This window comes from Ixodes scapularis, unplaced genomic scaffold (assembly GCF_016920785.2).
Source record: "Ixodes scapularis isolate PalLabHiFi unplaced genomic scaffold, ASM1692078v2 PGA_scaffold9__187_contigs__length_104089568, whole genome shotgun sequence".
Taxonomy (NCBI): Eukaryota; Metazoa; Arthropoda; class Arachnida; order Ixodida; family Ixodidae; genus Ixodes; species Ixodes scapularis.
Window position 1 is genome coordinate 23,755,289 of NW_024609884.1, and position 21,712 is coordinate 23,777,000.

Consider the following 21,712-nt stretch of genomic DNA (forward strand, 5'->3'; position numbering starts at 1 on the left):
CTAAAAACAGCAAAGGACCGAGGTTACTGCCTTGAGGAACCCCAGAAATAGATTAAAAAGAGGAAGATAATCGGTCGGATACTCGCACAAAGTTCAGCCGATGAGATACGTAACTATCGAGGAGACGACAGTACTTAAGGGACAGACCGTAACTACAGAGTTTACTCAACAGTAGTCGGTGATTAAATTTGTCAAAAGCTTTGCTCATATCAAAGTAAACTACATCCGCTTGTCCTCCGCTATGGACAGATCGTACAATCTGATGTAGGAAGGAACACAGGTTTGTTTCTTAGGAGCGGCCTTTCATGGAACCATGCTGCTCAGGAATAATCTTCCGACAAAAATATGCATAAAGGCGGGTGTGCAAAACAATTTCATAAACTTTAGACAAACTACAAAGGAGGGAGACTGGCCTATAGTTGTTAACCATGGCTCGATCACCCGATTTATGTATTGGAACAACAACAGAGCGCTTCCAAACGGTAGGAAATGTTTCAGATGCAGAATCTAGTAACTTTTTTTTTTATTATTGAAATCAAGATTGACTGAAATAGTTTTCTTCTACTTCACATAAATAAATAGAGCCTTATCAGTCAAAGTTTGTTGATGCGTCACTATTTCACAGTCTGGTGCAACTTTTTTGGGGGGAATCACAAAGGAGGGAGGGGTGACTGAACTGCTGGTCTTCATTTGATATTATTAGAGAAATACCAAAGCGATACAATAATGATAATCTCTCCACACAGTGTAATGAATCTCGCGATTCGTACAAGCTCACTAGATCACTCGTTGGCAGGTTTGGAATCGAGTATAGATGGTCCGCCTCCAGCGAGAGCTTTCCGTCTTTGATAACACTTCGGCGCACGCGCAGCTAAGGCCCAGAGGAAGACAACGAAGCCTCTACTGCATCAACCTGTCACCGACTTTAGAGAAGTCTGACGAGCCTTCCATCTTTTTCTTTTCAGATTGAAGATGAGACGGGCGAACGATGCAGCTTCCAGAGGCTGGAAGAACTGTGCTCCAGAGTGGCCGTCGGTCTCAAGAAGCTGGGCTTCCGTCCCGGAGACATGGCGGGCATTCATAGCACGGTCAACCTGGACCTGGTCTTTGCCTTTTACGGGGCGCTCTTCGCCGGGGGCAGCGTCGTCTTCGCCAAATCCAACCTCACGCAACGTCAGTGGTCCCTCTAAATTATCAGTGGGGATGATGTAATCATAATCAACGTTATATAGTGTCGATTATAGACCATTTCACAAATTCAGTGTCATTAGTGGCTCAAATATCAGTCAACATTTTTGTATGCTAATGGTGGCTAAAATTTAGTAGCTCTTCTATAATGCCAGACGTACGAAAGTTACAATGTTCTTCGCTGTACAGGTTTTTTTCTTTGTTTTAATTTTGGATAATGTCAAGAAACAATCACTATGTACGAGGCGCTTAGTTTATACTTCGTTTGAGCTTAAGTCCAGACGCAGCCGATGCTACAGGCGCGAGCATGTGGCCCTGAACAGTGCTCGCACTGCACAAACGCGCGTGCTTAGCAGGGTTTTTGTTGTTGTTGTTGTTGTTGTTTTTACTTGTGCGTGCGGCCGGAGCTTGCGCTTGTAGCATTGGCTGCGTCTAAGCTGAAACGAGGTGTAGTAAAACGCTTCATGACATTTAGCACATCTTTTTGTAATGAACTTGTCAGGGGCGTGCCGAAGCCGGGCGTTCAAGAGATTTACATGACACCCTCAAATGCATAGCGCACAGAAGCTTACAAGTCTCGTCACGGTAACAACGAACTAACGTCTGGAATGTTTAAGCCCCGCGTAGGTGCTTGTCTTTAACTTCTTTCTTCGGTATCCACCAAAAAGCCGGCATTATCAAGTACAGATTATACACACTTAGATGATGATAGTCATCAAAGTGGCCAGACTGAATTTCGGAAAGGGTCTGCTATAAGGAAGGGAAATCCGTGCCGGATTGCTCGAAACGAACTGAGGAAACTTCTTATCTGAGGTTGAGCATTGCCGTCGCTAGTGCATGAGCACAATAGCACAATAGCCGTTAAATATACCGCGCTTAGAGTATCGGCACTCCGTTCCCAGATCTGCTAGTGGGCGCTGCCATCTTGGCGCTTAGTGCAGAGCAGACGGAACTGTCGATCGTGACAATTAAAAAATGTGCCTTCCTCAGCTTAAGATGCGGTGTTAGGAAGCTCACGTGTTATAGTTTTGCTTTGTCGCGAAGTGTTTGAACATGTCTGGAGGACGGAAAAGCGCTCTTACGATTTCAGATAAAGCTTCAGATAACTTGCCACCATGATTTTAAGCATTAGGTTGGCTAGAGTGTCGTTCGGAGGGTGTTTTTCGGAGTTTATTTTTTGCCGAAGATTCGGAGTTTATCGGAGTTTATATTTTCTTGATTCTCAATTCTCTGAAATTCGGAGTTTAATTTCGCTGTGTTTCCTATAAAAATAATTAAATAAATAACCAAATGTAAATGTATGCCAGATAAAAAATAAAACACGCTTGTATCAATTAAAATATCTTCAGTTGAATTTGGCATTGGTGCCATTGCCACTGGCAATACTAATTTATCCACGACAAAAGTCACACACGAGTGGCGCTTCGATAAACGCCGATACCTTAAAATCAATAAACTCCCGGAGGTAGTCGCTAGGAAGCTCGTAGTCATCCCACCCTCTTCCATCAATCTAGCCCGCGGCCGCGCGAGGTGGAGTGGTTAAGGAGGTAATAGAGAGTTTGAGCTGCCCCTCTAACCAATTTTTATACAATCCCTATGGTCCGTAGCTTTCACTGTTACTAAGACATACCCTTTCCTTTCTCTAAATCACAAATCGCATGGCCCAAACTGGAAACCAAAAGAGTGACTTTTGCCGTGACCCGAATGCACAACGAACGACCTGTTAGCCTGATTCAACCTTGAAGAGACAAGCGGCAGGACCCCTTTTGACAACGGTCCGAGAATTGAAAGATAATTATGGTGGAATTTTCCCGGGACCATTGGCTCTGTGCTGATCAAACTGTGAAAAAAAAGTCTTATTTTTTCTTTTGCCGGGGGGGGGGGGGGGGGGGGGGGAGGGAGGGGGGGGGGGAGTGGCATTGACACATAAATATTCGGAGTTTATCGGATAAATCCGAATTGACCAAAATTTTTACTGGCGGGTGTTTTTCGGAGTTTTTCGGATTTATCCGAAAACACGGAGCCCTACCAATAAGCTACGGTGACTTAGATTGAGTTCGTGGAAAGATCGCTTTTGTGCCACTCATATTTCACCCCAAAGTTCGTACAGTGAAGGTATTCTCCTCGCCTTCCCAGAGGCGCCTTTTGTTTCCCGGAGTTTCTCCCATTACGGAAGTAAAGATTGCCACACTGAGGCGCAACCAGGGGCGGATTTAGAGGGGGGGGGGGGGGGGGGGGGGGTCCGGATGTCCTGGCCCCCTTCTTGATTTCTGCATGTGTAAAAATTGATAGCGTACAAACGGGGGAGGGGGGGGGTCCTAAACATATGTAGGGTGTATACTTTCCGGTGTTGATTTATGACAAATATCGGCGGATGTTTTTCGGTGTTTATTTAGTTCACCAATACCGGCGCTTTTCGGTCAATTTTCTCGTCCGGATGCTAAAAACGGTGATTATCAGGGGAAAAATAGCGAATGTAAACAACCTTTCAAGACGAAAACCAGCGTAAATTTTATCTACATCTTTTACAGAACTTCTTTCACACTTCATTATTGTAGTATATGCATGCATAAATTCCTAGGCTCGTGTTTGTCACTGACGTTCGGTTCTTCCTGTTAACGACGCGCAATTTCGAGAATTCCCGCTCTACATTTGCGCTGGACACGGGAAGCCACAAAACTCCCAACGTGGTTTGGGACAGTGCTGGCCAGCTGAGACTGGCCTCTCGGGCCACTGATAGTGATATTCAAGCTTAACGGCACAGGAGGACTGCTGACCTTGGAGAACAGTAGAACCAAGCTACTGTCCTCCAAGAGTTTAAGACCACATAGGTCACAAAAGAAAGTCAGGCAAAGTGCATGATTCCAAATAAGATAATGTGTTTGACGGAAGTTTGCGTAGAACTTTTTCGGTAAAAAAAAAAGAAAAGAAACTACACAACGTTGCTGGGAAAAATATATTTAGAAACCGGTGTTTTTTTGTTTTGAACAATTTTAATTTCCGTCACCGGCGGATGTTTATTGATGTTTTTCGGTTTAAACTGGAAAATATGCAGGAATTTTCGGTGAAAGTAACCAGCGCTTTTTCAAAGATATGAAAAAAAAACGGTGTATATCGGTTATAACTGATTTTGTATTTTCGACACCGGCGGATGTTTGTCGGTGTTTTTCGGTTAAAACCGGAAAGTATACAGCCTAAACATATGGTACGCTGACCAACATCTGACCCCCCCCCCCTTCTAGAAATTCCTGCATCCGCCCCTGGACGCAACGCAGAACGGGAAACAACCCACGACAGCAACGCAGACTTCAGTGTCAAGAAAATAGAATAAAATCAGCAGTGGACACAAAATTAAGACACTTTTTTTTTGCTTGTTCTATATTTGACCGCGCTACGACAAAACTTCAAGGCGTTTTTTTTTTTTTTTTTCTCAAGTTGGCATTTATTGTTCTCGCGAACTGTCTGTAAGGGAACATTGATAAGCAGAGAATAGGACAGGCAACAAGCTAAAGGCTGGATGACCTCTCAAAATCCCAACAAAGCGTCCCCCGACGTTGAGTGCCTTTCTAAACTTACCCTACTTGAAGAATGTGCGACCACTGCCGTGGCTATTATGTGGGTTCTCTTTGTTATCCATTCACTCATATCCGTGTCCCAAGTTCATTTAGAGTGAACTCCCCATATAGGGAATATGGCTAGTAGGTAAACGATGCGTCTAAGGTGCGCCACATGACGTGATATTCAGCGATGTCACTACAACTAAAGTGACCGCTCTTTTTTTTTCTTTTTTTTTTGGGGGGGGGGGGGGGGGGGGAGGGGGTTTCAAAAATGTTTTCTAACATGTATCAGTGATATCCTGCTCATTATAGTCGGACTGCATAAAAGAGCCCAACGGTGTTTTTCGCGTGTGTTTCTGTTTTGTCTTTTTCGTATTGTTTTGTGGCGTGCTAATACACCATCCCGGTGAACCAGATTTGCACAACTATATAATTGTGTTTTTTGTCACTGACGTCGATACAAATTACGCAATGCGGAAGCATCTTTAAAAGTAATTGAATTACATGTTTAATTATTTGTACTCTACTCAAGATAATTTACAGTGAAGGTAACTTGAGTAGCAATTTAAATACTTTATGAAGCGGGTATTTAGTAGCATAACTTAAATATTTTTATCAAGTATTTTGTCCAACACTGAATTGAGTATAGAACCTTTTTATGGCAAACGCCACCAGTCTTTGAAGTCCCAGAGAGCTTCCTGTTCATAAAAGTTGTGAACAAAGCCCACCAATTAACACCGCTGCTTAAAATGTCGATGGAACGTTTAACCACCAATTCTCCAGGTGAACACTAAAAGAACGAAGGAGTGCGAGATATGTTCAAATTTTTCAAATATTCTTGTAAATCAACTTATCTCCTCCAAGTCGTTAAATTGTACAGCCGAAGGCCCTCGCCAAATCTTCAACTTTGTTGTCCGTGTAGCATTTATGCTTTCTAGCACCGATGACGTAAGCAAGCTCGACAGGCTTGCAAAAACCGGAAGTCGCTTGGGACGCAAGAGGCTGACCATGTTTGCAAACAGTAAAAGGGTATGATATAGATTAAGCAACGCAGTCGGGCTAATGCCGTTTTACAGCGTTGTCTTCGCGGCGAAATTTTTATTTATCCCCGCCTAATAATTTTTTTTTTTTTTAGTTATGGACCAACTAGAACAGAACAGTTTGTATATATTCGCCGCCAGCTTAAGCCGGGTGTGGCGAGTCTTGAGTACCATATGTGTCGCTCTGCCGCCAGCGAGATTATGGTATTAGCTGATAAACACGCCGAAGAACAAATCGCGAAGCAAGTGCGTGAACGTATACGAGCAATGAGCCACGCTCCTGGTTGGCTTAATATGTTGGTTCTGTAGCCTACAGGTCCCTTTCCAACACGTAACGCTGCAGGGGGTTGCACGAAGGTTAAGAAGTAATCCAGGTCGTGAATTTTGAATTTAAAACTAACTTCCACGAATTTTTCAGTTCACCTTTCGGTCTTGGAACTAAATATAAATTTCCGTATTTCGAGGTGGGAGCACATCGAGGATTATATCTCTCAGTTTTATTCCCTTCCGGGCCTCGACGTGGCCTTCAGGAAAATTTTGTGATTCCGATGTTTTATTTATTTGTATCCCCGTCTTTTCGGTTTTATTTTGTTTTATTTTATTTTATTTTATTTACAGGAGAAGTGGCATATCAGTTTGGTGATTCGGGCCCAAGCATAGTTTTCTGCGATGAACAAAATGCGGATAAGACCTTGAAAGCCTGCAAAACACTTCCATCAGTGAAGGTAAGTCCAAAATGGTATTTGGTAAGTCTCTTAACACGCGAATTGTTTAGTTTGATGTTTAATTTAACGGGGGTAGACATTAAACCTTAAATTAGTAATAGAAAAGGATGTTCCCTTCGCTGCATAGCTTTTCATGTGTTGAGTGAAGAATGATGACCTTAACTTAAATGCCCATGCCGAGGTAGGAGCTGTGGACACCAACACTCATGACGGATCCGCTCATGTGCACGACTGTTTCGGTAGACGGAAACTTGTGTTATTTTTTTTTCTTAGCCGCACTCTTTCGCTTTGAATGGTTATATAAAGAGATAGTCGTGCGCCTAAAGTCCGATGGATCATATCGTATAGTTACAAGATGTTTCCAGAAACAAGCACACATTTTCCCGAGTTTTCGAATGCTAAATGGCGCTTGGAAACGACTGAGGGCGACCGGATAACATCGTATCTCACCGCCAAAACAAAAAAACAAAAGCAAAAACACGTGCACGAGTAGAGGACCTGTCACACATTTTTGTGTAAAGAGCCCTGTGCGCATTTGCAGAACAGTGTAGCTGTCGTGAACTAGTTAATGCTTCTATAAAAGTATTTTTGTAGCGTACCGGTTGTGATGAAAGAGTATAGTGGGGCTAAAGCATTATACACATGTACAGCAAAACGTCATACGTGTCGTACGGCAAATCGGGAAGTCGAATAATACCCAATTCACATGGCAGCGTAAAGGTGGTACCTTTGGCACAGGTACCTGTATTAAAGGGAGCTGGAGATCGTAATCACACGGCGCATAAAGGTCCCTTTCGCTAAGGGAAGTCCTGTGTTAAACGGAGCTCGCCAAGCTCCCTTTAGAGCTACAGGGAGTAGCCTCGGACCCACGAACTCAAAACAAAGATCACAGATATATAAATATATCTTGTTTAATGGATTATAACAAATTGAATATATATAAGTATCAAATTATGAAATGATTGTGAGCACAAATGTGATGGAATAATACATTAACCAGGATCGCATGCTCCAGCTAGCAGGTAGCAGCGGCGGCAAGGGGAAAACAATGTATGCTACGAACCCGAACGCGGTAGACCACTGCGAGTTCTTTTTCGAGGTTGCAGACGAGTCGCCCGACTCTCCCGCCCAGGACCTTTTATCCTTGTCGTCGTCCATCCCTTTTGATGGCCTGACTGGCGTAATCGTGAGGCTCCGTTTCTGCCGGGCACTATTTAGCTACCTTAGTGAAAACTTTGCAAAAAATGGCGCTGCTAAACATAAAAATGGCGCCCACCTCGCAATGGATACTCCCAAACGCAGATGATTTAGGACCAGTGTGGCCAGAGGGGCCAGACATTTTAAAGCAAAAGTCATTTAGGTGCGCCCTTAGAGAAAAAAAAAATAAAGTGCCGCAAAAGCCTATACAAATGTTATTTAGGTTTTAAATGTAATATTTCACACACAATAATCAAAAACTGCGCTTCAAACCGATTTCGAGGAATGATTGTTTAACACGCGCTCCTCGCGCGGTTTAGCAGGAACGCAATCGACATCAAATTAAAGTGCTCCGTTTATTTATCGAGTGATCAAGAACGCCGTTTACTACAGGTACCTTCAGGGGACCTAAGTTAAAGGTAACTTTACGCTGCCGTGTGAATTGGGTGTACGATTTGCGAGAATTTCTCCACGCACAAACCACCAAGGATAATGACCTCCAAGATTTCCGATGCGCATACCATTTGTGCAATCCTTCCTTTCGTGAGCACCAGCAACCTTAAAAGTCATGACCAAATCGAACCACGCTGATTTGTTTTGGATTCGGCCACCTTTCTGACGGGTCATCATATCACTCGATGGACTTTTCATCGTGCAGCTGTCTGGCGCTCAATTTCATTAGGAAGTTTCAGCATAGCGTTACCAAAATACCGTTTACTTTACTGCCGTGCCAGAACCGGCCGAAAACGTTTTTTTCGTTTTCATGTTTATACTAAAGAAATTAAAAACCGCCCTCCCACAATGGGACCGGTTTTCTAACGGCACGGTTGTTTCATGTTCCATCCATGTTGTTTATTATGTTTTTTTTTCTCATTTCATCCGATGTTCGATATCATAGGCACTCTTATGGAACCACTATCAGGCACAGTCGCTAGTCACTGGTCTCTCTTTTCAGACGTACAATGTCTAGCCATTGATCTAGATAGACAGCCTAGATTTAAGGGAGGAAGCAACTCAAACCACGAAGAGCGTGTGCATTTTAATGGCGGACACCTCCCGCACAAACTGGTTGCTCATGAGCATGCGTAAGTTGGCCGGTGGCGAGGAGGATGACGAGCGGAGTGACTGAGCCAAGCAATCGACCCCTTTCGAAAGACTGCCCTCTGTTGGCAGCTGTGGAATACCCGTACAATGGCAGGCTGAAACCGCAACGTCACGGAACAGTTTATGTGTTGGGTTGGATTAGAAGGCAAAAACACATCTACAAAGAAAGGTGATGAGCTCAGTGACGTTGCACTTTCAACGCTGTTTCATTGGCTCGTCGGCTCCTAGCGCTGCACCGCGATCCGACGTTCGCTATTTTATGGAATGACTTGCACGTTTCCCGATGTTGGTTGTTGCGCCATTGTACATTGGTTCTGACCTTTTAATAATCGACACGTGACTTTCGAAAGTCACGTGCCGATTAATAGAAGATGAGAACCACTGCACAATGGCGGAACAACTGACATCGTGGAACGTGCAATTAGTTCTATAAGTAAATGACAAGGGTGTTGTTAAAAGTGCAGTATAGGAGGAAGGGACAAGGGACAGGCAACAACGACAAACGACAACTTCCATGGAAGTTGTCGTTTGTCGTGGTTGTCCGTCCCTCGTCCCTTCCTCATATTCTGTGTTATTCTGTGAGAAAGCGAACGTCGGAGCGAGGCTAACACTATGTGACGACGAGCCAATCAACAGCGTCGAAAGTGCAACCTCACTGCGCTCATCAAATTTTTCTGTGGGCGTGTTTTTGCCTTCTAATCCGACCCAACGCATAAAGTGTGCAGCGACGTTTCTGTTTTAGTCCGCCATTGTACAAGGATTCCACATCTGCCAACAGAGAGCATTCTTTCGAAAAGGGGTCTATTGGAGACGCTGGAAGACGCTTGCAGACGATCGACGTTTTCGGCTCCTCCTCGCCCTTTGTACTGCAAACCTCGCACTTTAAATCGCTTTTCGATGGCCGACCGTCTCGAAAGAACGAACAAATAAACTACCGGAAGTCTATTGGGGCACGAAATACTGCGGCACTCTCGTGCTATAGACTCCCGCCGAATGGGGTGCCGTTTTCGGCCAACTTCATGTCTCCGCGCTTTCGCAGACGCTGGTTGTCATCGGCCAGCGACCGGACATGATTTCCTTCTCGACGTTGAAGCAGTCTCCTCTCAGCGAATTCCACCCGCCAGAGTCCATCGATCCTCAGGATATCATGGCTATACTCTACTCCAGTGGTACAACGGGACTTCCCAAGGGAGTAATGATGTCCCACAAAAACTTCCTCGCCCAGGTGCTGGTTTCAGGGTACGCAAAGCCAATTTTCTTTACTTTTCCTTTCTTCTCCTTCTTTTAATTTTTTTTGTTTTTGGCATGTGTCTCATTTTGGCGCACCTGTTGGCCACTGCGTGCTGCATAAATAGGCAAGAAACAATTTTGAACCGGGAGTAGGAGCACACGCGAAGTTCGCGCTCCGAATTGGGGGCGAATCCCCGTCTGTAACGTCCATAACACGTTATGCCAGTAACAAGGCTTAGATTAGTGCAAAGACATTAACAAAAACTGGAGTAGAAAATTGTTGTATGGAGGACTGATTTGTACAAGGAATACCGAAGACAAAAAGCTTTCTGGGTTTTTAGTCTTGGACGCAATGGGATCAGCTTAGCAGCACTGTTACACCTTTTTAACTGCAGATAGTGCTCATGTTTTCATTTCCGCGGGTCATAGAACGTTGGCCTTAGACGTCGCTTGTATGTAAACTTCCTTGCATCGGTAGAAGACTGTGAGATAGGCTTACTTTGAGGTTTCATGAAGTACTCCCAAGTCATCCAAACATTTCTCAGCGCCAACACCGTATGCAAACAGTAAATCCGCCAGCATGCATATTGACACCATAACACCAAAAACGAAATTGCTGAAGAAGATAAATGGACAAATATTTCGGTTCGAAAGTTATTACTGGAAAGTACATTCATCATTTTCGGTCATTATAAAACAAAACAAACCAAAAAAAAAACGATTGCATTAGGGATTTATGATGGGACTTAAGAACTTATTGCTTAAATCAGGCAGCTTGAATGTCCAACTTCATAAAACAAAAACGCGGTTCCACGCAGACCGCAGCGTTGCAATTAGGCCGCACAAAGGCAAAAGCAGGTTGCTGAAAGACACAGCATTGTGCGCGTGTTGTTCGCGCCTTTATTCACTCTTTTTTTTTACCTTTATTGATTGTTCGCGCTCATTGGTGCTCATTCTCCGTGTGGGAGCGTGCCCTTTTCCCGCGCGGCTTCTTTTACAAGGAAGGACCACGCCCGAGTCCTTACGTCATGACAAATGGGCGTGTTCGCTGTAAGGCTCCGAAGTATGCCCGAGTTGCGCAAACATCCCGCTGGACCGCCACCCGTTGAACTTCTCTGGCGGGTGTGGTCCCTGCACCTGGACACCGCAGACGCAAGCACGACCATGCGCGAGAGATCTTATCTTAGAGGACTTCATCGAGGGCATTACTTTTTTCTGTCACCTTGCGGAATGGTAGTTTTGGGAGCACGGAATTTCTGCGGAAGACAAGAATAAGGCTACCATCCGTGATATATTCAGGGGCACTACGTATTGTTTTATTCTTAAAGGTAGCTGTGAGTTTTATGACGCCCATGTTGCGCAGTTGGGCAGAAGTACGCTATATCATAAAGATGAGCCACAAGCAAGATCTCCGCTGTAAAATTAATAAAAGAAATTACTTTCTGTCTCTTTTTCTTCTTCTTGTTCTTCTTTCACTCCTTCTTCTTCTACTTCTTTCACTCCTTCTTCTTCTTTCACCTCGTCTCCTTCTTCGGTGAGCTTGCTGAGTTTTAGTTAGCTTTCTAAATATATCGTCTTTTTTCTTCGCATCAATAAACATATTTGACACTTTATAAACATATTTGACACATAAAATGCACGCACAAAGGCTCCGGCGGGGTATGGGGCGTCGTTATCGGTACACAAAAACGATCTGCTAAAGCTCCTTTTTATCATGATGTGCCTTTTTGTATCGCATCAATAAGCATATTTCACACTTTATAACGATAAAATGCACGGACAAAGGCTCCGGCGGGGTATGGGGTGTCGTTATCGGTAGACAAAGACGATCTGCTAGAACTCCCTTTTATCGTAATGTGTCTCTAGACACTGACATTTGACGATCACAAAACAGGACAGCCCAATAGACCGATCGCACCAAGCGTTTGGCGCTTGCGCGAGGCAGCCATAACTTTAGTTCACAGGAGGCATTCGGCAGTGCACGAGACTGTTCGTGCCCTGCACGCGCAGAGCTCCAGCGAGGTTGTCGCACGCGCAAAAAGACACAAGTTCCCTCGATGCATTGCGGCAGCGGTGGCGTAGTCAAACTGGCTGGTGAGATCGGTCTATTAGGCTCATGAATCGGACACGAGCATTGCCTCATCCCTCGACTTGCGCTGTGATGCACTCAATGTGCCGGTGGATGATCCAGGTTCACTATCTTAGCCAAGTGTGGTGACAGAAATCACCGAACCTAAGCAATGTACGTAGCACAGACGGCGCTCTGAGCATTGCGCGTTCCGGTTGGTGACAGAACATGGCGCTGCTTGTTCTGGGACATCAGTTAAGCAGTTTAGAACTGCACCCCCCCCCCCCCCCCCCACCTTTTTCCTTTGTGGCACACAGTGCGTGAAGAGAGCAGCAGACGCGCATTTTCTATTTGAAATTCTGGAAATAAATTTAGGCAATGCAGCGAAAGCCCGAAAGTCATTTTATGGGCTCTTTCATTTCGACGCTGGAAATCAATTCACCACACAATAATCCAGAAACATTCAGGTATACCTGAAAAATAGACCATTGCAAAACTCCAAATAACCTTCTTTTTTTTTTTCAATTACAGGGAATTTTACAAAACGATGCGATTTTTGGGGGGGGGGGGGAAGAAAGTGATTTCACATGTAAATATTTTATAGCCAGTGACAGGTTGAAATCAGGGGAAGCTCCTCCCACCTCTTTCCAGTTTAGCAGAGCGAACTCTGGAGAGGAGGCGACCTCCTCTCTATAGCGTTCGCTCTGCTAAAGTGGAGAAGGGTGGGAGGCGCTTCCCCTGAAATCTTAACCTGTCACCGACTATAGAAGTCAAGCTTAGGTTTACATTTCTTTGCATTCCTTCGCATAAAACTGACTTTCGCTCGCAGTAAAAAAGAAAAAAAAAAAAGTTTATAGATATATATACTTTTTCTTTTACTGTGAGCGAAAGTTAGTCTGATACGAGGGAGTGCAAAGGCACGTGGAACTATCTATATCTTAAAACGTAAAATGCTATTTATTTTTCTTTTTTTGGTGCGAAAATCTGAATTACGGGTAAATGCAACGTTTACCAGAACCATCTCTCAGTAATAGGGCAAAAATTATGACAAATATGCTTGTTTTTTTTTTTTGTTTTTGTTTTTTTTTACGGGGGGGTTAATGTTTTTAGTGTTTGCAGATGTTAGGAAATTGTCTTTAGAAGGGTGCGGGTGTTTAGGTTATGTAAACTGTTTTCACTGTTGCTGAGCTTCAATTAGCCTTCTCCTCTCATGCCATTTCTAGCGACGGCGGCTCGAGGCTCATGGAGAAGAACGACATCATGCTTGGGACAGCACCATTCACGCACGTGTCTGGTCTGTGGCTGTACAGCACCGCCCTCTCGGTCGGCGCCACAGTCGTCATGCCCAGCAAGAATGAGCCCGAAGACGTTATCCCGGCCATCGAAAAATATAAGGTGATCCCCCGCCTGACCTACCCGGTTGACCCGCCGTCTTACATGCCATTTAGATTTGCCTTCATTTCTTCTACTTCACCCCCAACTGACCTCAGTTTTCTCTTCCGGGTGGCAACTGGTTATGCGTGATCTCCTCTAGTCGACCAGTAGTTGACCTCTCGGTGACCTATAATTGAAGCGTGATTTCGTTTGTGCTCTTCTTCTAATGAATGCTGGCTCCCCCCTGACTGACCTCGGCTCTCAAATGGTTCGCCGTCATTTTCTAAGAACCTGCCTTGACTCGAGAACTAGCTCTCCCGGATGTTCATCAGTATCTCCGGGTCATGGCGCATACCTTCAAAAAGTTGAACTAGAATGGCGCGTTTCCAATACTTTGATTTTAATAAATTAAAAGGACACGTTTTAAACAGTCACACATGGTCGAATATTTAAGACCAAGTTCCGACAGGTGTAGTAGTTTTCAAGTCAAGCAACACGTACTGGACCTTTTCAATGTGTCAGTGTTTTTTCTTTTTTTTTTTCTTTTTCTTTTTTTTTTTTTTTTTTTGTTACGGTGTAAAACGAACTTCAGGGTTACTCAAGTGTCTGTTTCTTGTGAACTGATGGCATAACCTCTTAAACGTGCATTAAAGTTTGCTCACTTCTCTCTCTTCCCCTTTGAGAACAGTCTATTTGTGAGTATATAGAGTTGACCACCCCTTGCGGTCGACTCATTTCCAGTCGCTTTTTCTGTCAAGGTTTTACTCATCACTCGAAGCCAATTTTTATTGCTATGCACTATAAAAGCATCACCTGTAACTGCCGGCAAACACGCACGCAGCCAATCACAGCGAAGAAACGGAATGATTTAAGCGAACGACGAGGCTTAGAAAAAACGGTTCGATCTGAATGTTCACATGGATGACGGGCACGACATTTCATTTCATTTCATTTATTATACTCTCAGGGCCCGAAGGCATTACAGAGAGGAGTGGAAATATATACATCAATATAAGGTGAACAATAATAACAAAACGCAAAAAACAAACAAACACAAGGTACAGAATCGCTATGGAACATTGTTAAGAACATCAGTTATGGCGGTTTTAAAATCAGCAGCGTCAGTAAGTGAGACTACGGATGCGGGAAGGCGGTTCCAGTCGACGGAGGTCAGAGGTAGGAAGGAGGCATAAAAGGTGGAAGTGATGCAGTAGGGGATTCCTACTTTTAGTGGATGATCGGTGCGCGGCGATATGTATGATGGTTCTGAAATTAATGAGGCTCGAAGTGCTGGGTTAGAGTGATACACATTTGACCTGCTCGTTGTCTGCGCACCTACAGGTCTGATCGTATTTTGAGCTTCGTCATTCCCTGTAGATCCTTCACTCCTTAATTGTCCGCCCGATTGCTCTGCAAAAAAAATTAGCGCCCAGGCGTTCATTAAATTATGGATGTACTTTAATTTATTGGGCTCATACTCGCCCAGTTACTGCACGGGTGGTGGTAGCAGCACATTCTGAATCACTGAACGTTAATTAGTATTAAAGACACTGACAACTTGGAAAACGCGATGCGTGGCTTACTGACTTAACCATTTGTGATTTGTTCTCCTGCCGTTCTCATCGACTAATACCCCAATCTCGTTGGTTGCCTACATTAAACTCTCAGTATCATAATTTACAAACTGCATTGAGTCACTAGAGTATCCTAGTTGAGTTACGAAAGTGACACTGCACGCGAGCTTGTTAAGATCAAGCACCCACTTGGCACTTGCCAAAATAAGTAGAACCCTGCATACCCGCGGATTCCCCGTGGATCATCCGCGGAGATCCACAGTAAACTGGCAGATGCGGATAAAAATTAATCTGATTTGGCTTGTTGCGGATTGGACGCGGATGGCAAGGGCCTGCGGATGGCAAGGGCCTGCGGATGGCAGGGCCTGCGGATGGCAGGGCCTTCGGATGGCAGGGTCTGCGGATGCGAATTGGATCATTGGAGGCGTATATCCGCAAGACCGAATCTACTTTTTTTTTTTTAGGCGATCTATAAACGTGTGCGACTACGCAGTGAGTGATACTGGGAAGTGCATCATCGAATGTTTTGCGGCAACAAATCACTCTCTTAGATAAAAGGTGCCAATAGGGGAGAAAAAATGCTCTACGTCAAGAAAGATCTGATTCTCGCCAAAGATTGTTTTAGAACGTGCACCAACCGAGAGAGACTTCTCATTAGCGGGTATTATTTAAGAGAGCCGAGCCAGTCTGAATCCGACCATGTTGATGATATCCTGTTTCTTCTAACGGCAACCTCGACGAGTGAAACGTTGCGTGTCTGCGCGTTTTCTTTTTCTCGACACTTTGCACTGAGTTGTTTTAAAGTATATGGTTCCGATCATGCAGTTGAGGGTTCGTGTTTAAAACTGAAACCGATAGGAGGTGTTTCTATTATTGGATATTGTGATGTTTTCCCAGTGGTGTACCGCATATACCGCATATACACGTTACCGCATTACACGAGTATTTTGCTGCGGTGAGTGAGCGCCTTTCCTTTCCCACTTTTTTATTGTTTGACCAAAATAAAATGACATATTGTTATTAGTCCGTCATTTGTTCATTTCCATGTTTATAAAATATGCGTCTGCTTGAAGTGGGTTTTACAAAGCAAAGGGGAAAATAAATACCGAAATTGTCTTCCTTTTGAGTGCATAATCTGGACAGAGTGTCCGTGTCGCGGACTCCCAACACAATCTCATAACTGCGATCAGTTTTCCAGCGATGCGGAGTGTCTCTGAAAGAATGATCGCTATGATTATTTAGACCTTTTTCACGAGGGCGCCGCCGTCTTATAATATCGTCACTTCCAGTATTGGCGAAAACATTGTTTTGCCGTCGCCACGCCAATAAAATACATTTCGGGTATGAGCGTAACCGTCACCCATTCTCGTTTTGTCTCCCCTCAATTTTTTCTTACTATTTGCAGGTTGAAATGTTTTATTATTTTTTCGTCGCCCATACGGGATATGCCTTCCAGGTGGCTGGGGACGAAACTAAGCGAAAAAGGCATATAAATACGATAAAACAGAATACGATAAAATATATTTCAGCGTATTCTGACACGAAGAGTAAGCAGACGGCTTATAGAATACCATCCAAGTACTTGTTTTTTATTCATGCCTGATTTTGTGATGTAAAATGAGTGCGCAGACTGAGGGTCGGATGCGGTCCCGAATTTTGCGGATGCGGTTCGGATGCAGATACAAAGTCTGCGGATGCGGATCGGATGCAGATGACCAAACTGTCATCCGTGCAGGGCTCTAAAAATAAGGGTACACTTGATAAGCACGCAGCGTCAATATTCGTTGTTGTCGTCGGAATTTTTTTGTGGATCATTGGTTGACAATTAATAGCCCACACTGCCCTTTGCAGGTTACGCAGATGATCCAGTTCCCAACGTCCGCCCAAAAGTTGTTGCAGTGTCCCTTGGTAAACAAGCACGATCTGAGCACCATGAAAAAGCTCATCATCGGGGGAAGCACGACGCCAACTGTGGTCGCTCGGGGAATCATCGACAAACTGAAGCTCAAGAGTTTCAGACACGGTAACTGGTGTCCACAGCGGCGACGCTACTGAGTAGGCACAGTGCCTACATTTCGGCCACTTGTGCGAGGCCTTGAACACCAAGATATTCACAATTCAGAGCTATCCCCTCAGTGCTGGTGTGTTCGGAGCCTGGTATCTACTTGCTTGCCGAAGAAGGAAGTTCGCACCATTGATTTGTATTTTCTTTGTAGCTTGGAAACCATGAATGAACCTTTCAAAGCAAGCATATCCCGACACTATTAGTCTTAAAATTGATGAATTTATCGTGTGGCTTGTTCGCCTACCAATGTGACGAGCCTGAGGCTAGCCCAATCACTTTTTTTTTTTTTCACGATGAGGCGTTATTAAAAAAAAAAAAAAACATTTCAACCGGCTAGATGATGTTTTGTTGTATATTTCAGATATGCCTTACGCATTATCTAACCGTATTTAATCAACTTTAGAACTATTTACACCATTTGTTCCTATTGTTTTGCTTTATATTGGCTATCAACACCCAGTGGTTCGTTTTTGATGAAAAGTAATTTCTATACACGGTTTGTTCCCTTGCACTTAGAAATGCAAAAGGTTGAATAAGAAATTAGAAAGATTGACTATGAACCCACGAATGCATGCAGAAGGGGGGCTGCGCCACTCCGTGAGTTGGTCTTCGCGTGTCCGGAGCCCCTACTTGCGTTCGAATGCGCCAAGGACGCATTTTGGAACACTTGCTCGCCATGTAGGTTTGGCTTTAAAACATTGATAATCAGGACAAATGGGAAAGTGCATGGTGTTTTTGTTCTCCTGTAATTTTTGTCTCATAAGCCGTATATTTATTTTCTTTATCAGTGTATGGTCTGAGCGAAACTTGTGGGGCAATCTCAGTCACTCCTGCCAGCTTAGAACACTATGAGAGCGTCGGAATGCCCAACCCCTTGACGCAAATGAAGGTACGTGCTCATTTCGGAATTTAGCCCACAATGTTTGAAGCGTAACCTTAAAATGTCGTGTTCCCGTATATCAGGTTGTGGACGTCGGCACAGGAAAGAAGCTTGGACCTCATCAGCTGGGAGAAGTTTGTGTAAAATCGATTTACTGTGTTCGCGGCTACTTCAACAAGCCTGAAGCTACTGCCAAGCTTTACGACGACGAAGGCTTTCTTAAAACTGGTGCGGGTTCTTCTCTCTGCAGACTGTATTTATTGTTCTTAGCTTAAATTTTAACTGGTTACAGTACTCCTTAGAGATATTTAACTCGTCTTTTGTTACATTATTCCTTTTCGACTCATCTTCACCAAGTAACACTTGCCTGCATCACTTCCGCTATTTTAGGGGTGCCTCTTCTGAAGAGAAGTATACGTTTGATAATAACCTTAATTTTTAGTTTGACACGATTTATTTTTCGCCGTTTATCACACTGTCTTTTAAAATAAGTGAAGAACAATTCGCCTTTCTTAGTTACAGGAGTACGTAGCGCATAATTATGGAGATTATGATAAAATAAAAACGTGCACATTATCTAGCGTATTATCGAGACGTTGACCACTGCCGGTGTGTGGTATCTGTATTAACTTAAATGTCGTTTGCTCGTTAGCAACATCGCAAAACGTGATTTAACAAATAGAAGAAGAGAATTGGTGCACCGCACAAGAGCGATCCCTAAACTCCAAAGTTATTTTAATTACCTTTTTGATCTGGATACATTTTCAATACCCCAAGGAACAGGAATATAATTTCTTTCTAAGGGTTAAAAATACGAGGTCATAAAGAAGCGTTCTGAATTGTATCCCTGTATCAACCCGAGTCTGGAAAAAAATTTTAAAAAAAATGAACGAGCACACACACCGTCTTACTGGAAACGGTATATGTGTGCTTGCTCGTTTGTTCTTTTTCTTTTTTTTGTGTGTGTGTTTTTTTTTCAGCTTAATGTAGAAGTTTTCCATTGTTTACAATTCGGCCCCTTTTTTGTTTGTCTCGTGTAAAGAAAGAGCCCATAGCGAAGCCGTTGATAATTCTGAATGGGATGCTTTGCTGTGTTGTGTTGAGTTGAGCTCAGTTGAGTTGAGTTGAGTTCGGGTTGAGTAAGTATGAGTCGAGCTAAGTCGAGTTGAGGTAGTTTTAGTTGAGTTGAGGTAGTTTTTATGTGAGCTGAATTGAGTTTATGTAGTTTGTGGTTGCGTTGAGGTAGTTTGTAGTTTAAATGAGTTGAGTTGAGGTAGCTTTAAATTGAGTTGAGTTGAGGTAGTTTGTAGTTGAGTTTTGTTGAGGCAGTTTGTAGTTGAGTTAAGTTAAATTGAGGTAGTTTGTAGTTCAGTTGAGTTCAGGTAGTTTGCAGTTGAATGAAAAATATCAGATTCCCACAGCGGTGACTGAGATGTCCAACTATTCTAAAGAACTTCTGGTGCTTCGTAGGGGACATTGGGTACTACACTAAAGACGGATACTTCTACATCGTGGACCGCATCAAGGAGCTCATCAAGTGTATGGATCAGCAGGTCTCGCCTGCGGAGCTTGAGGACCTCTTACTAAAGCACGAGGCCGTAAAAGAAGTCGTCGTCATCGGCGTGCCTCACTCAGACTTCGGCGAAGCCGCACGAGCGTACGTCGTCCTCTTTCAAGGTTTCCTTGAAAGCAAGGCGCTGGAAGGCCAATTGAAGAAACTGATCTCAGGTATGTGCTTGCCTGCTTTTGATCTCCCACTCCCGCTTCAACTTCAAGCACTGAAGCAAGGCACACGGCCCCACGTAGGAAAGATCGCGTCATGTCGCGGCTCCCCTTTCACTTTTGGTTCAATTAACTGGCACCAGACCGACTAAGAGGGTTCATAAGGCTGATTCATACACTTGCGACCGACTAGCACCCACACACTTGCGACCGACTAGCACCGACTCTGACGCAACCGGCTTTTAAACCGCTTACGACCAACATCGCTGCTGTTGCGCTGCCTCTCGTAAGCAGTCCCAAAGGGCTTAAAAACAGGTTGCGTCGGAGTCGGTCGCAAGTGTCTGAACCAGACTTTACTGACGAAAAAAAATTTTTTTTTTTAAGAAATTACAAAAAGAACACCGACTTCACGAGACTAACGCCAAAAATGACTCCAAATATATTAACGACGCAACGTCGTTAGATTAAAAACCCACAAACAGGTTGACCTACCCCGCTTAAATAAACATTTTGTTCGGTTTGCTTTTGTTTTGTATTTTGCAGACCAGTCAGCTCCACATAAGCAGCTTCACGGAGGGATCGAATTTGTGTCCAACATTCCCAAGTCGGACACTGGAAAGAATCTGCGGAGGGCCTTGAGGGACTCCTACATGAAGCGCCTCGTTGCAGCAGGAAAATAGAAAGCTTTCCTATTACTAATGGCAATCCCTTGACATTGTAAACAAATATGCTTCTTGCGTTTTCTGTGTGATAACACTGATAAGCATCGCAGAGTAAGCTAACGAGACTTATAATGAGTCTTTTTTTTTAAGTCAGAGGAGCTAGGGGAGCTATTTGTGGTCAACTTAGCTTAGCCTTCATCAATGTGAGATAGATGAATTGCCGCAGCTATCAATCATTATCATTGCTCAAAACATGCCCCTAGTTTGCTATGCTTGTACTCGTACAATGTTTTATATTTAAAGATTAAAGTCAAATGATTTACCGCCGAATTCCAGAAACCTCACTCAAACTACACTCGAACTGAAGGTCCCCTCCGCTTCCTCGAGGAAGGCGCGAGAGCCGGCGCTGGCCAATCCCGAGGACGGATCCGCCGTCGCGATTGGACAGCGCCGGCCCTCGCGCCTTCCTCGAGAAAGTGGAGGGGCCCTTCAGTTTGAGTGTAGTTTGAGTGAGGTTTCTGAATTCGGCGATTATAAATTTTATATCGTGCTCTGACGTCTGAGCTTGTTCTCATAAGTCTCAACTCTTAAGCTCATGCTCCTAAGTCTAACACAAATTACATTCTCCTACTCGGCTCGCCGTCATTTCTTGTTGTTGTTGTTTTTTTTTTTTTTTCGAAGTCAAACCAAACAGAGAGGTTTTACAGGCCTCTAAGCGAACAGAATATTGATGTTTCCTCACGTATGAACGATTAAAAATGTGTGAGTATATCCCAGCTTCACTCGAAAGTAAGACAGTAACGAACATGCTTTGAGGAGAGAGTACGGTTAATAAAATATATATGGAACGTTTTTGTGGTCAATTCTTCTTTACTATGCTACAAACAAAATGGTAAGCGTGATATAATTCTTTACGTTATTCCCACTAAAAGATTTGTTTTCTGGGCGAACACGTTTCAGCTGCAGTGAAGAGCTTTAAGGCCCGTTCACACTCTTGCAACCGAGCACGACCGAGAGAAACGAGACCTGTTGAAACCTCTTAAAATTTCTTAGGACGAGAGAACACATTGGCACTCTGGCGCCATCGATGCGGTGACCCTGGAACGGCATTTCACAAGAGCGAAGGTTTTGCGGGATTTCCGATGTCAAATGTGCGTAATACCTATAAGAAAGGCTCATTTATAACGTTGACAAGTTTTTCGAGCCAAAAAAGAAAGGATATTGCGCGAGAGAAATAGAAAATATGCCGGACCGCCAAGTTTACACTGCTACCCAATAGATGGCGCCAGTGTGTCCTCTCGTTGTAAGAGATATTAAGAGGTTCCA

General features: G+C 43.9%; 1 protein-coding gene across 1 annotated transcript in view; it reads left to right on the plus strand.

Moving 5' to 3' along the window:
* LOC115322661 (probable CoA ligase CCL7) overlaps positions 1 to 20,753 on the plus strand; it is a 29,281-nt gene extending 8,528 nt beyond the window's left edge. Inside the window, exons 2-10 of the mRNA XM_040218341.2 lie at positions 966 to 1,173; positions 6,404 to 6,510; positions 9,851 to 10,050; positions 13,333 to 13,504; positions 16,909 to 17,080; positions 17,911 to 18,011; positions 18,086 to 18,230; positions 19,473 to 19,730; positions 20,268 to 20,753. Coding sequence (XP_040074275.2) covers positions 966 to 1,173; positions 6,404 to 6,510; positions 9,851 to 10,050; positions 13,333 to 13,504; positions 16,909 to 17,080; positions 17,911 to 18,011; positions 18,086 to 18,230; positions 19,473 to 19,730; positions 20,268 to 20,404 — 1,500 coding nt within the window. The 3' untranslated portion in view covers positions 20,405 to 20,753. The remainder of the gene's footprint in view (positions 1 to 965; positions 1,174 to 6,403; positions 6,511 to 9,850; positions 10,051 to 13,332; positions 13,505 to 16,908; positions 17,081 to 17,910; positions 18,012 to 18,085; positions 18,231 to 19,472; positions 19,731 to 20,267) is intronic.
* The last annotated feature ends 959 nt before the right edge of the window (positions 20,754 to 21,712 follow it).